The 14,792-nt window shown below is 35.4% G+C and overlaps 1 protein-coding gene across 3 annotated transcripts in view; it reads left to right on the plus strand.

Moving 5' to 3' along the window:
• Positions 1 to 14,792, plus strand: part of TRIM33 (tripartite motif containing 33) — a 136,736-nt gene that overhangs the window by 73,271 nt on the left and 48,673 nt on the right. For all 3 annotated transcript variants that reach the window (XR_012130272.1, XM_037019978.2, XM_037019977.2), the window contains exons 2-4: positions 3,148 to 3,266; positions 3,698 to 3,842; positions 4,007 to 4,139. Coding sequence is in view for 2 of the 3 variants with exons in the window: in XM_037019978.2 (XP_036875873.1) it covers positions 3,148 to 3,266; positions 3,698 to 3,842; positions 4,007 to 4,139 (397 nt within the window). In the remaining variant the exon portion in view is untranslated. The remainder of the gene's footprint in view (positions 1 to 3,147; positions 3,267 to 3,697; positions 3,843 to 4,006; positions 4,140 to 14,792) is intronic.

Below are 14,792 nucleotides of genomic sequence, written 5' to 3' on the forward strand. Positions count from 1 at the left end.
TCTTATCTGAAAATTGTTTAATCCTTCCTTCCAATTTAAATGATAACCTTGCTGGGTATAGTATTCTTGGTTCAAGGCCCTTTTGCTTCATTGCATTAAATATATCTTGCCACTCCCTTCTGGCCTTGTAAGGTTTCTGTTGAGAAGTCTGATGATAGCCTGATGGGTTTTCCTTTGTATGTGATCTTTTTTCTCTTTCTAACTGCTTTTAAAACTCTGTCTTTATCCTTGAACTTTGCCATTTTAATTATTATATGTCTTGATGTTGTCTTCTTTGTGGCCCTTGTTTTGGGAGATCTGTGCACCTCCATGGCTTGAGAGACTATCTCCTTCCCTAGACTGGGGAAATTTTCAGCAATTATCTCCTCAGTGACACTTTCTATCCCTTTTTCTCTCTTCTTCTGGTACCCCTATAATACAAATATTTTTCCATTTGGATTCATCACACAGTTCGCTCAATATTCTTTCATTCTTAGAGATTCTTTTTTTTTCTCTGTGCCTCAGCTTCTTTGTATTCCTCTTCTCTAATTTCTATTACATTTACCGTCTTTTCTACTACAACTAATCTGCTTTTAAATCCCTCCATTGTATGTTTCATTCAGATATGGAATTTCTTAATGATTGAATCTCCAACCTAAATTCGTTCCTGAGTTCTTGAATATTTTTTTGTACCTCCATAAGCATGTTTATAATTTTTATTTTGAACTCTCTTTCAGGCAGATTGGTGAGTTCAGTTTCATTTGACCCTTTTTCTGGGTTTGTGAGATTTTAGTCTGAACCATGTTCTTTTGACGTTTAATATTTCTGTGTGGTGCCTACTAGTGCCCAGAAGCTCCAGTCTCTGGAGCTGCTCATCCCATAGAGTGCCACTGGGGGGCATAGGGGAGCAGAGCTGTTGCCTGAGGTGAGGAAAAATCTGTTTCCTGATTCCTGTCTGCGGTGCCTGTCTCCCGTGTCAGAGCCCGTGGGCCAAGACACAGGTGTAAGCCTCTGTACTTTGCATCTAGCTGTTGTAGTCCGGGCTTTTCTCTGGCCGGCTTGATGCCAGTGCAGTGATTGCAGGTGTGTGAACCGGTGTTGGCAGGCTAGGAGGGAGGTGCAGCAGGCTTCGTGTCACAGTGGGGCTGCCTTGCAGCTGACCAGGCAGCCAGGGGAATGGGGTGCCTGAAGCTCCTCAAAGTTCCAACCTGCTGGGCAGAGCGCCCCCAGGCAACCTTGTCCAGCTCTCCCCTCCCCCACGCATTAAGCTCTGTGCAAACCCCGCTCCTTCAGTAGCCCTCTCGCTGCTAGGAAGCCTCTCAGACCGCCTGCCTTTCCCTTTGTCCCAGAGCGGCTGGGTGTGGATCCTTTCCTCCATAAGTGGCCGGAATCTGTCTCTCAAGCACTCCATCTGTCTAAGCGCCCCAACGTCCAGAGCACTACACAGTGTAGGGTTCTGCTCCCAAAGCAGACCTCCAACGCTGGGTGTTCAGCAGTTCTAGGCTTCCACCCACCTCCCGCTCCGTTTCTCTTCCTCCCGCCGGTGAGCTAGGGTGGGGGAAGGGCTTGGGTCCCACCGGATTAAGGTTTTCATATGTTACTCTGTTTCGTGAGGTCTGCTCTCTTCGTGAGGTCTGTGTGCAGTCTGGTTCAGCCCTCCCTCTTGGTGCTTTATGGCTAGTTGGATCAGTCAACTTCATTTTCATACTATCTGTGGTTTGGGGAGGAATTCTCTGTCTCACCTCTCACGCCACCATCCTGAATCGCTCTCCTTCCTTTGTAATTTTATTATGCTTTGTTTCTCGAAAAGTTTTTACTTCATGCCATCTCAAATGTGAAAATATTTATATTCTTTCTCCCCTTTCTCTTCCTCATACTAACTTTGACTTGAAAAGTAGTTTTTATCTATTCCCTTTGAGCAAGATCTCTGTATGTATTTTTTTATTATGGAAATTAATTTGCTTTTAAATCTACAGTTATAAATTTGAGTTTGTTTTAACTGTGTGTATGTCTACTGGGAGATCAATCTAATTTTAGAATTGAAATTTTATTTGTGTTTCATATTCCAGTAGAATCACTGTGTAAGGTTATGTATTTTGTTTACTCACAACCTCTAGAGGAGTGTTTAAATCTTAGCCTGTGTATTGTGCTTCCTGTAGTTGTGCATGGTATAAACAGTAAAAATTATATAATGGTCTTGAAACCCTTCTTGAAAACAAGAATTGTGTCATTTATGCATATCCTCAATTTTATGACTGACATATAGTGGTCAGTTTGTAGTGTTGACTGTGGTGGTGTTTTTCAGTTCTTTAACTTCTTAAGTTATCTCAGCAGGTTTACCTGTTTTGATAGATGCTAAAACACCAACAGGTTATGGCACAGATGATTTTTCCTCACATGAATATGAATTTAAGTAGTTCTGAACCAAGTCAGAATTTATAAGGTGATAAATTGTATATTTCTGTTGCTGCTGTAACAAAATTGTCATAAACTTGGTGGTTTAAAGCAGCACACATTTTATTCTCTTATTCTGGAGGCTAAAGTTTGAAATCATTTTTACTGGACTAGAGTTACTGTCCACTAGGGCCAAAGTGTTGGCAGGTCTGGTGCCTTCTGGAGGCCCTGAGGAGAGAATGCATTACCTTGTCTTTGTCAGCTTATACAGCCCCCTGTATTTCTGGATCTGTTTCTGCATCTCCAAAGCACATCACTCCAGTCTCTGCTTCCGCTATCAGTTCCCTTCTCTTCTGTGGTCTAATCTTTCTCTGCCTCCCTCTTCCTAGATCACTTGGGGTGACATTTAGGGCCCGTCAAATAATCCAGGACAACATTTTCATCCCAAGAGCCTTAATCACATTGGTGTGCAAAGTGATACAAGTTCCAAGGATTAGGACCTGAATATTTTGCGTGCCTCTATTCAGCCAACCACATATTGTAATAAAAAAGCACCTTTAAATTTTTTCATGTATTAATGGTTATTTTCTCTTCCTAAATAAGATACATTTTTTCCCACTGTAATAACACAGTGAATTATTTTACCCATATCTTAATGCTCATTTCTTTGCTCTTGACTGTGATACACAAGTGAATTGTTTCCATATGGGCATCACACACAATTTCTTTATTTATTCCTGAACTATTTTTTAATGTTGTCATTTTGTGTTGTAGTTGGTGTAATACGGTGCCCAGTATGCCGCCAAGAATGCAGACAGATAGACCTTGTGGATAATTACTTTGTGAAAGATACATCTGAAGCTCCTAGCAGTTCTGATGAGAAATCAGAACAGGTATGTTTCTCAGTTTTTCTTTATATTCCTACCTTGGTATAAAAATGGAAATTATAAGAATAACTTGTTTATATGATTACATAATTTAGGGTAGTTCTGCTCTAGTTCCATCTTTCAAATTGAAAATAAAGGATATCTGTTCTATACCCTCAAGCCTGATTAAATGAGACAAAAAGCCATTACTTAAAAAATTCAAATCTTGTATAGATTTTGTGTTCTGAGCCTTCGATTTTTACCCACCTGAATGTTTGATCTAGAAGGAAAAGTATTTCATTGAAGATAATGGATAACAGAATAATTTTCTTAGGTACAGTGGACTTTATTAAGCACAATAAATTAATATATTTGATGATAACTTAGAAAGTTTTCATCTTTTTGTGGATTTCTATTTTGTAAATTTAATGGAGATCAGTGTTTATTTCCTCTTTTAGGTATGTACTAGTTGTGAAGACAATGCAAGTGCAGTTGGCTTTTGTGTAGAATGTGGAGAGTGGCTATGTAAGACATGTATTGAAGCACATCAGAGAGTAAAATTCACTAAAGACCACTTGATCAGGAAGAAAGAAGATGTCTCAGGTAAGATTGAAGCAGTTTTAATAATTACTGTGAATCTCCTTCTTTGGCCCCTGTAGCATTTGTACTTATTCTTTATAAGCTTTGGATGTCAATATCAGTAAGAATTTAGAAAGGTAGACAAAATGTTTATTTAGTTTAAAAATATATGTTTTATTTTACTACAGAGTCTGTTGGAGCATCTGGTCAGCGCCCTGTTTTCTGCCCTGTACACAAACAAGAACAGTTGAAACTTTTCTGTGAAACATGTGATAGATTGACATGTAGAGACTGTCAGCTATTGGAACACAAAGAACATAGGTACAGAAGTCAATTGCTAAACAGGAATGTTATAAAAAGTTTTTCTAATATTAATTAATCTTCCTTAAGCAAGTATTTGTTTCCACAGTTTTGTTTGTGAGCATTCTCATTTTCAGTTTCATACATTTTATTTCCTGACATAAGATGTTTTTGGTAAGTTACCTATAATTTCATATTCATGCCTAATTGTCTTATGAGTATTTGTTAAAAATGTCTCATTCCATGGGTTTGAGTTTGCAAGAATGGAATTGTAGTATATCTTTGTTGGCTATGCCCATGGTGTAAGTTTTTTTCAAGTGTACTGTGGAATTTAGGCTATGGGCTATCATCTAAAAACACAATATTCCCCTTGGGCATGGGTAACTGATATCTATTTTAACATCAAAGCACAAATATTCTGATATATAATATATACAATTTTCAGAAAAACTAGGAATTTGTAAGAATATTTACGAATTCTTTAATTCATAACTTTGTATCTCAACCCCGTTTTACCCGCAGAATTCAGTAGTATTTACTATCACCAGTTATATCTGAACTGTCCTGGAAACACACTGAAATTTCTAGTCAGGTGTATAACACAATACTCCAGTAAATTTCTCAGCTTCTGTGGCATCTCTTATTACAGCTAAATAGATGGTCTTGACTACCCATAGTCCATCATTTTCTAAAGTATTATTTCTTTAAAACAGTTATGAATTCCCTGTGAAAAAAGGATAGTTTGAATTGGATCAGCCACACTTAAATGTTACTTAACTATAGGATTTCATAGAGCTTTTAATTTGTTAGATTAATTGGAATTTATTAGAATCCTTTTAAATAGAGGATACTTTAATCCTAATCACTAAAAATTATTGGATGTTTGGTTTCTGCCAGGCACTTTTCTGAATGCTGCGTGTTTGTTTAATTCACATCAACGACCCATGAAATATTGGGTACAGGCATCATACAGTTTTAAAGGTGAGAGAGCCTACTCACAGAAAGCTTTAGCAACCTATACAAGGTTTCACTTTGAGCAGTAGAGCCAGGATTTGAATACAAGGAGTTAGACTCCAGATCTTTAGCCCATATGCTCATTTCCTCCCAGATGATAGATAGAATATAGAATACAGAAAATGGGATTGCTCAAACTTGACTTTGTAAATGCAATGCTCTTTATTTTTCAAAGCACCTCTCAATTTTTCTACAGAGCTGTTTGTTTAGAAGTGCTACTTAAACTTTTGTATCTTTAATTTGTGATTCATCTTACTTGCCAGTTCGTTAATGACTAATGTTAAGTGTTAAGATGTTAAGTGACTAATCTTGTGGATGCCTTCACCTCAGGGCCAAATTTTATTGATTGTTTTGTAATCTCAGACATTAGATTACTTTTCTCACAGCTGCAGTCAGATCTTTGAGCACTTAGATTTAATGACTTTTAAAATTGATAGAAGCAAAAAGAAAATGAAGATGGCATCCATGAAAGAGAATCTTCCCCCTTCCCTCCCTCAAAGTTTAAGCATGATTCTTTCTCTTCCTTCACCACTTGAATACAGGTCCTAACTTACCCCTTGATTGTTTCCTCCTTTTTCTTTAGTTTACACTTTGTACTTCTGGATAGGCTATTGCAAAATGAATGCAGACCTAAAAGCCTAGGTTCCTGTTAACTACAACAACACACTTACAGCTGGTCTCCCTTCTTTGAGGTTTACCTTGTCAAATTCATTCTGTCTATCTTGTTGCTGGGATTATTTTGGTAAAGTATAGTTGCTCCTCCCCCTTCCCGTGCCCTTTTTAAGCATCCTTCAGTGGTCCTCTGTGGCCAAAGTTTAAAATGTTCAATATAGTGTTCATTAATGAGTCTTGCCACAGTCTTTCTGTTCATGATCTGTACAAAGAAAGGTAGGATGTACAGACTACAAGGCCCACCCTCACTTCTGACACCAACTACAGAGTCATTCATACTGTTTTTCCCTGAATGTTGTCTGGTGGTTCTCTGGCTGCTTTCAAGATTTTCTCTTTTTCTGTGAGCTTCACAATTTGACCATGATGTTTTTAGGTATCTATTTCATTGTTTATCTTGTGTCTGGGTCACTGAGCTTCTTGTATTTATAAGTTTATGGTTTCATCAAATTTGGGAAGTTGCCTTTATTAAAAAAAATTTCCTCCACATTCTTACTGTCTTCCGGGTGACCATTTGATTTTGTCACACAGATCCCTGAGGCTTTGTTCATTTTCCTTTATTCCTTCTCTTCTTCAGACTCTCTACCTTTACATTTTTGCTTATTTTAACTAACCTTTCGTTCAGCCATTTCCCGTTTGGTGTCAAGTCCTCAGTGAATTAGTTCATTTGCATTATTCTACTTTACTAGAATTTCCATTTCTTTTTATTTTATAGTTTCCATTTCTCTGATGAGGTTTCCAATCAGTTCACTCATCAAGAACCTGTTTTCACTTAAATTTTGAATAAATATACAATTGCCCATTCAAAGTCTTTGCTAAGTATAACATTTGGACCATCTTGGTGTCAGTTTTTATTATGTTTTTCTTTACTTCAAATCATACCTCTCTGTTTCTTGAATATTCTTTGAATATTTTTTATTGAGATTTGTACATAGGGGATGAAATTCCAAATTTATATACTATAGAAATTCTGGATTCTCTTATTTTCTTGTGCAAACTGTTAATTGTTGTTTTAAAAAGCAATTAAATTACTGGCCGATCACCTTGATCTTGTATAAACATGGTTTTATGCTTTGTTAGGGAAGATCTGTGGAAAGCCCAAGATATTTCCCAACTTCTCTAACTTGGCCGGATTCAGCTTCTAAATTCCATTTCTTGGAAGATCTTATGAAGACTTGATTTTAGGCTTTCTTAGGACACACTAGGCTGACGGTATTCAAATACAGTCCTTTCCCTTAACGTGTAGCCTTTCGGGTTTCTCAGGTAGATGCCTGGGGAGGTGAAAAAAAAGTCTCTTACCCTCCTGGCTCAGCTGGAATTCTGTCTCCCAGAACTGCTCAACTTCTAGTTTCTTTCTTCCTGTGTCAACTTAATAGCAGCTGTTCTCCATTAAGCTCAAAGAGACTTCTGTGCTCTGTTTTGTCCCCAGCAGTCTGTGCAGGGTATCATGAAATTGTCTACAGACACAGAGGCAGGGTGATTGTGGTACTCTCTAAAGGTTTGCAGAATTTCTCTGCTTCTAGCCCAGTGACTTAATACATACATTTGCCTCATATATTTTTTGTTTTACAGTTTTTGTGGTTGTAGGGCTATTCTGGTACCAGTTACTCTCTCTTATAGCTGAGAGTGAAAGTCATCTTTGTTCTACCTTAATATTTTTTATCCCCAGTTGCAGTTTACCTAAAATTAGAGAAGGGTATATGTAGATTGTTTTTGAGGATCAGTATAATTTAAGAGAGTGGTTGCTTAAAACCTAATATCAAACATTTTTGTTATAAAGAGTAAGATAATTTATAATGGTGATTTCTTGAATGGAACTATAGCAGTGAAATTTTCCTAAAATATTTTCCCTAAAAAATAGCTCTTCTGTTAATTAGGTTTTTTTTTTCAGTGTTTGTCCATTTTTTTTTATTTAGGTGTCATTGATAGACAATTTTATGAAGGTTTCATATGAGCAACATTGTGATTACAACATTCGCCCATATTATCAAGTTGCCCACCCCACCCTGTTGCAGTCATTGTCCATCAGCATGCTAAGATGCTGTAGAGTCACTTTTTGTCTACTCTGTGCTGTTCTGCCTTCTCCATGACCCCCCTACATTATATCAGTGTTAGTCTTTGGAGAACCAACTTTTTTTGGTTTGTTGCTCTCCACTAAATTATATGATTTTCTCCATTATTTTCTGTATTTATCTTCCTTCCTTTTACGTTATTTGGGTATATTTTACTTCTACGTTCTTGAGATGGATGCTTGGTTTAATAAAATTTCATCCTCTTTTCTAAGAAATAGGCTAATGCAGTACTTAATAGGAAATTTCTATCTCAGATTTTGATATGTAGTATCCTAATAGTTCAGTTCAAAGTATTCTCTAGTTTCAATTATAATTTCTCTTTTGAACACTGGGTAGATTATGGAGTTTTTTTTTTTAAACTTCCAAACACATGGAAAACTCTTTTTTCAATAGAGTTTTAATTTAATTGTACTGCGGATAGAGAATGTGGCATGTATGATTTCAGTCCTTTGAAATAGATTAATACATGCCTTATCACCGAGTATACCCATTGGCAAAGTATGGCCTATGGGCCAAATCCAACCATGTTACTGTGGTATCTCTCTCCACTACAAAGATAGAGGAATAGTTGAGCAGTTGTAACAGAGACCTTAGGGTCTGCAAACTTAAAAATATGTACTCTCTGGTACTTTATACAAAAAAAAGTTTTTTGACCTTGGGCCTAATATAAAATTAGCTTCTTTAAAGGCTCTGTGTATAAGTGAAAAGAATGTATATTACATTTTAGGGTCTACTGTTCTATACTCAGGTGTAGTAGTGTAGTCCTCAGTTACGCTAATTGTGTTCCCATCTCTATTCTCAGTTTTTCTGTTGTCTTGTTTTTAAGAGAGAGGTGTTAAAATCTCTAATTATGGTTATGAATTTCTTTAATTCTTATTATCACTATTTACTCTTTCTCTCTTTTTTAATCGAAGTAGCATTGATACAGAGTCTTAACATTGGTTTCAAATTAACAATGAAGTTTGACCATTTACCCATATTATTAAATCCTTACCCCTACTACTATGGTTAATATCTGTCAACATAGAAAGATGTTACAGAATCATTGACTGTATTCTCCATGCTGTACTACCATACCTGTGGCCAACTTATATTGTGATGGAGAATTTTTGCACCCCTTTATCCTCCCTTCCCAACCCCTCCCCCATGGTAACCAACATCCCTTCTCAGTAGTCTGTGAGTCTACTGTTGTTTTGTTCATTCTGTTTTGCTTTGTTTTTATATTCCACAAATAAGTGAAATCATATAGTATTTGTCTTTCTCCACCTGTCTTATTTCACTCAGTTTAGTACCCTCTGGATCTATCCATGTTGTTGCAAATGGCAGGATTTCTTTTCTTATGGCTGAATAATATTCCATTGTGTACATTACCACATCTTCTTTATCCATTTATCTATTTATGGACACTCTGGTTGCTTCCATATTTTGGCTATTGTAAATAATGTGGCTATAAACAGGAGTGTATGTATCTTTTTAAATCAGGTACTTTGTTTTCTTTGGGTAAATTCCTACAAGTGGAATTACTGGGTTGAATGGTATTTCTATTTTTAGTGTTTTGAAGAATCACTGTAGTGTTCTCCACAGTGTTTGTACCAATTTACAGTCCCACCAACAGTTGGAGGGTTCTTATTTCTCCACATCTGTGCCGTCACTTTATTTCTTGTCTTTTTGGGTAGTGGTCATTCTGACTGGTGTAAGGTGTTACCTCATTGCATTTCCCTGATGATTAGTGATGTGGAGCATCTCATGTGGCTGTTGGCCATCTGTGTTTCTTCTTTGGAGAAATGTCTATTCAGGTCTTCCACCCATTTTTAAATCTGTTTTGTGTGTGTGTGTGTGTGTTGTGATGTATGAATTCTGTATGTATTTGAATGTTAACCCCTTACTCAATGAATAGTTCATGAATATATTTTCCCATAGTTTAAGGTGCCTTTTTGTTCTGCTGATGGTGTTTTTTGCTGAACAGAAGCTTTTTAGTTTGATATAGTCCCACTTGTTGATTTTTTATTTTGTTTCCCTTGCTGAGGCAATGTGTTCAGGAAAAATTTGCTCATGCTTATGTTCAAGAGATTTTTGCCTATATTTTCTTCTAAGAGTTTTATGGTTCATGTCTTATAATTAGGTCTTTGATCCATTTAGAGTTTACTTTTGTATGAAGTTAGACAGTAATCCAGTTTCATTCTCTTGCATGTAGCTGTCCAGTTTTCCCAACACCAGCTGTTGAAAAGGCTGTCTTTTCCCTGGGGTATATTCATGGCTCCTTTATTGATTATTAATTGACCATATGTGTGTGGGTTTATAGCAGGATTCTCTGTTCTGTTCCATTGACCTATGGGCCTGTTCTTGTGTCAGTACCATACTGTTTTGATTACTGTAGCTTTGCAGTATAGCCTGAACCAGGGAGTGTAGTCCCACCAGTTTTGTTCTTCTTTTTCAGCATTGCTTTTGCTAGATTACTAATTCTAGGCTGACAGTTTTCTTTAAGTACTTTAAAGATGTTGCTCCATTCTCTTGGCTTGCATTGTTTCCATTAAGAAGTCTACTATTCTGTCTTTAGTTCTCTGTACATAATATATCTTTTTTTCTCTCTAGCTACTTGTAATATTTTTTCTTTATTATTGGCTTTAAGTAGTTTGGAAATAATATACCTTACTGTAATTTTCTTTATGGTTTCTTTTGCTTGGAGGATGTTGAGCTTATTGGATCTATAGGGTTATGTTTTTCATCAAATTTGGAAACTTTTACTTCACTATTATAATTTCTAACTATATTTTTTGCCTTTTCCCTTTTCCTTTTCATTTGGGGATACCAGTTATACATATATTAGTGTTATTATAGCTGTCCAAAAACAACTAATTTTTCCTCTGTTGCTACCTCCCTCCCCCAGTTTTTTCTGTTTCATTTTAGATGGTATTAATAGCAGATTAGACATTACAGAAGAAAAGATTATTGAATTTGAAGACAGAGTAGAAGGTAACAGCCTGTTCTACTAATGGAATGTCACTGAAATCACTGATGTCACTGTGGGTCCTTTGAGAGTTAATTAAAATCAGCTTTGGTTCCCTGTTCTATTTATGTGACAGTCCTAATGTATTCCCTAATGTGTCTTAAAACTTCTGACCTTTTATGTTCTCATCATTGTTGCTCAGAGTTCTTACTCTCTGCAACTCTTCCTGAACTCCTATGTCTGTTACCATTTTCCCTTATATAGAGCCGTAAGTGAGGAACATAGCCGCATTTAAAAATTTTCTCAGAATCACTGTGATATGTTGTAACATGCATAGTAGGTTTTTTGTTGTTGTTGAAAGATTGAGTTTTTATACTGTAACAGTGCAAGTCATTTAAAATTACTGCTAAAAATAGCAGTGATAACTAGCTATAAGTTCCTACCATGCTTTAATAAGCAAAGTGCAGTGCTTATTAAGTGCTTTGTATATTTTGATCAATTTAATTCTTGAAACAGTCCTAATAAGATAAATATTACATATTTTTCTGAAGAAGAGTTAAGACATAGGGGCTTGTCCAAATCATCCAACCATTACTGTGAGGATGGTAATAGTACCTGTGTCATTAAGTTTTTCTAAAGATTAAATGAAAGAATCCTATAAGATACTTAGCACATACCTGAAAACTTAGTAAGTTCTTAAAACAGGCTAGCTGTTGTTATCTAAAGATTGTTAAATGCTTAGATATAATATGATATTTGAGTATTTTTCAAAGTAATTTGAGGTTACAGTGGGTAGGTCTATCAACAAAATTGGCTGGCTGTAAGTCAGTACTTTTTGAAAGTGGATGATTTAGTGGAGTTAAACCTCTGCTTTAATACATGTTTGAAATTTTGTTGTATTTTAAATGCAGTGACTGGATTAAAAAAGAAACTGAGTCAGAATTACTACATATCAGCCTTAAAAATATTGCCTACTCAGTTTGGATACACACACTAAGATTATATATTGCCTTAGAAATGCTAGAGTAAAGGCTTAGTTGTTATGTACTCTGACAGTTACTAAGAATAGCACTGTAATAACTTGGCAAGTAGAGTCTCATTCCCTTACAGCTCAGGACCCGATAAGACTCTAGTGTACATTCCAAAGTTACAGTTTGAAGTTATTAGCTAAGTGAGTCCTAATCTTTAAAAAAGAAAAAATCCATTAGCATTTATTTCCAATTACTTACTTACAAGAACCATATTTTCAAATACTTCATAGCAAACTGCTATTAAATTATTTCTCAATAATAAGAACACATATAAACATGGTGATTAATTCTGTCCAAAAGTAGATAACTAGTGGTGTATTTATTATACTGAGTTTCTATAATTCTAGCCAAAAGCATAGAAAGTCTGACTTAATTTGTCCTAAGTAAATCATGGGCATACATACTTTCTACCTAGACTTTTGAAATACTATCGTTTAACGACTTCATAGCCTTTCCTCCTGTATTTACTTTGACTGAGACTTTTGAAATACTGAAAATAGCTCATGTGACTAAAATGCCCGTGTTAGGAATCACTGCTTTATAAGTAAGATTAAAAAATCTAAGAAGTTGCTGCGATGTTACATATTAATAAAAATTGTGCTTAATCCATTTACTGGTCGTTATTCTTTCTCCCCATTTCTGAAGTATTTCAACTATAATTTTGATTAGTTAAAAAGGAAAATGCAGAGCCAATTTATTCTATTAGTCAAGAGAATCAGAATTAGCTTGTAGCCAAAGTACATTCATTTTTCTCCTTTGTTTTTCAAGCTTCATTTGGTATTTTTCTTCTAATAATACAATTGAAATTTATTCAAGCATACAGAGACAGATTATCACTTAAGTCAGTCTCTTGATGGTTCACTATTATTTGGATCCAATTTCTGCATAATGTATAGGACTCTTAAGCATATGGTACTTCCCTACTCTTGCCTTTTGCCTTCTTTTCCTTAGCTCTGAAAATGACAGATGGCTTCATAACTATGTACCTTTATACATGCAGATATTTTTCCCCCAATGAAAGTACTTGCCTTCCTCCCAGGTTTATTTATCTAGAAAGGTATTATTCATCCTTAACCTCAAGATCAGATGTCAACTCCTTTATAAAGGAGAAAAGGACATAGGTATATCATAGTGTGTTTGCTTGGTACTTGTTCATATGAATGCAACAAGATATTTCTGAAAACAGGATTCTAAAACATTTATTTTGAGGTGAGATGAGATACAAATTTGCACAAGGTTAAATTTTATGAATTAAAATTTTGTGAATAAAGATGTTAGCTGACTTGACAAATTAATTCCAATTTGCTAACATAATCAAAAGGTCTTTCTAATGATATAAAGCTCATTAAATCAAAAGGATTGGCATGGCAATCTCATATTCCTATTTTAATTGTATAGATTTAACAAAATAAATTTATTTTGGACAGAGAAATCATGATATATGAAATAAATCAATGTTCTTCAATAAAGGAACAGTTTTTGGGTAGCTATCTAAAAGTAGAACTTCTTTCACAAGCCCTCAAACTGTAAATACCCACATGCTTTTCTGTTGTTAACATCTTATTCAAGTTCTAAAGTTCTTAAAATGAATGCACAAAATAAACCTCACTTGCCCAACTGTTCTCTGTTACACTGATCCCCATATTTCTCTACACTTTGCCTGCTACAACTTCCCATTTTTCCTTTACCTCTTGAACCCCATCACTAAACAGACTTTCCTTTATTTTAACAAACTATCCTTTAACGACTTCATAGCCTTTCCTCCCGTATTTACTTTGACTGAGACCTTCACTGAAGACGCAAACATCTAGATGGTCATAGTCTTCATCTCAATTCCTGCCTTTACTTCACGTAGACAATTAAAACTATGCCAGTACCTTGAGTTCCTCATTTTCAGTGACCTTTTCTGGACTCTGCCTAAGCTAGGCATTCAAATTTTGGATACCATGGACCTTATTTTAACTGGAGCTATATAAACTACCAAATCACCTCTCTGATAAAGTTCATTGTTCAAACTTGTTTGTTCAACCCTGCCAACTAGGACAGTACCCTGATACCTCACCTGAGTTACTGTTTTAGAGTTCTAGCTGGTTTTCCCATTTTCATTCTTCAGATCTATTTATTTCATTTATGTCTGATCATTTTCCTAGAATGTAAATCTGATCATTACCTCTTGGTTAGAATTTTTGAAGGGCTTTCCATTACTGATAAAATAAAAAAATTATCATGTATATCCAGCTCATTACAGGTTAATTCTGGATTTTATTAGTTATTGTCTCATAGTCTGATTTTTGTAGGCTTGCTTTGGCTAGTTTGAATTTTTGTAGTTCCAAATGTGCCTCTGCAATTAGCATATGGTAATGCTGTTTTGACTTCTCTGTTGAGTTTTCCTTGGTGTTGATGCAGACTCAGGCACTGTGTTCTTGTTGCAGGCTATGTATACCTCCATTCCATTACAGCTCTTATCGCAGTGTGGTATCATTTCATATATGTGCTATTATGAGAATATGAACAATAATCAGTTATTTTACCCATGTATCACTAGGATATAGAAGAAGCCCCAAAATATTTGTTGACTTATGAATATTTCACACAGAGGAAATAAAATTAGCAAAAAAAACCACTCTATCTTCCTAGTAACCAAAAAACTGTTGTTTTATCAAAGTCTAAATTTTCACTATTACAATATTAGACCATCTTAACATACACCACTCACATTAAAGTTTAAACTGGCATCAGTGATATTTTTAACTGTTAAAATCTTTTTTGGGAAAGTTTGACACTTTCCCAAACTTTTCTAAAGTTTTTCTAAAGATTAAATGAAAGAATCCTATAAGATACTTAGCACATACCTGAAAACTTAGTAAGTTCTTAAAACAGGCTAGCTGTTGTTATCTAAAGATTGTTAAATGCTTAGATATAATATGATATTTGAGTATTT

This window comes from Manis javanica, chromosome 4 (assembly GCF_040802235.1).
Source record: "Manis javanica isolate MJ-LG chromosome 4, MJ_LKY, whole genome shotgun sequence".
Classification (NCBI taxonomy): Eukaryota; Metazoa; Chordata; class Mammalia; order Pholidota; family Manidae; genus Manis; species Manis javanica.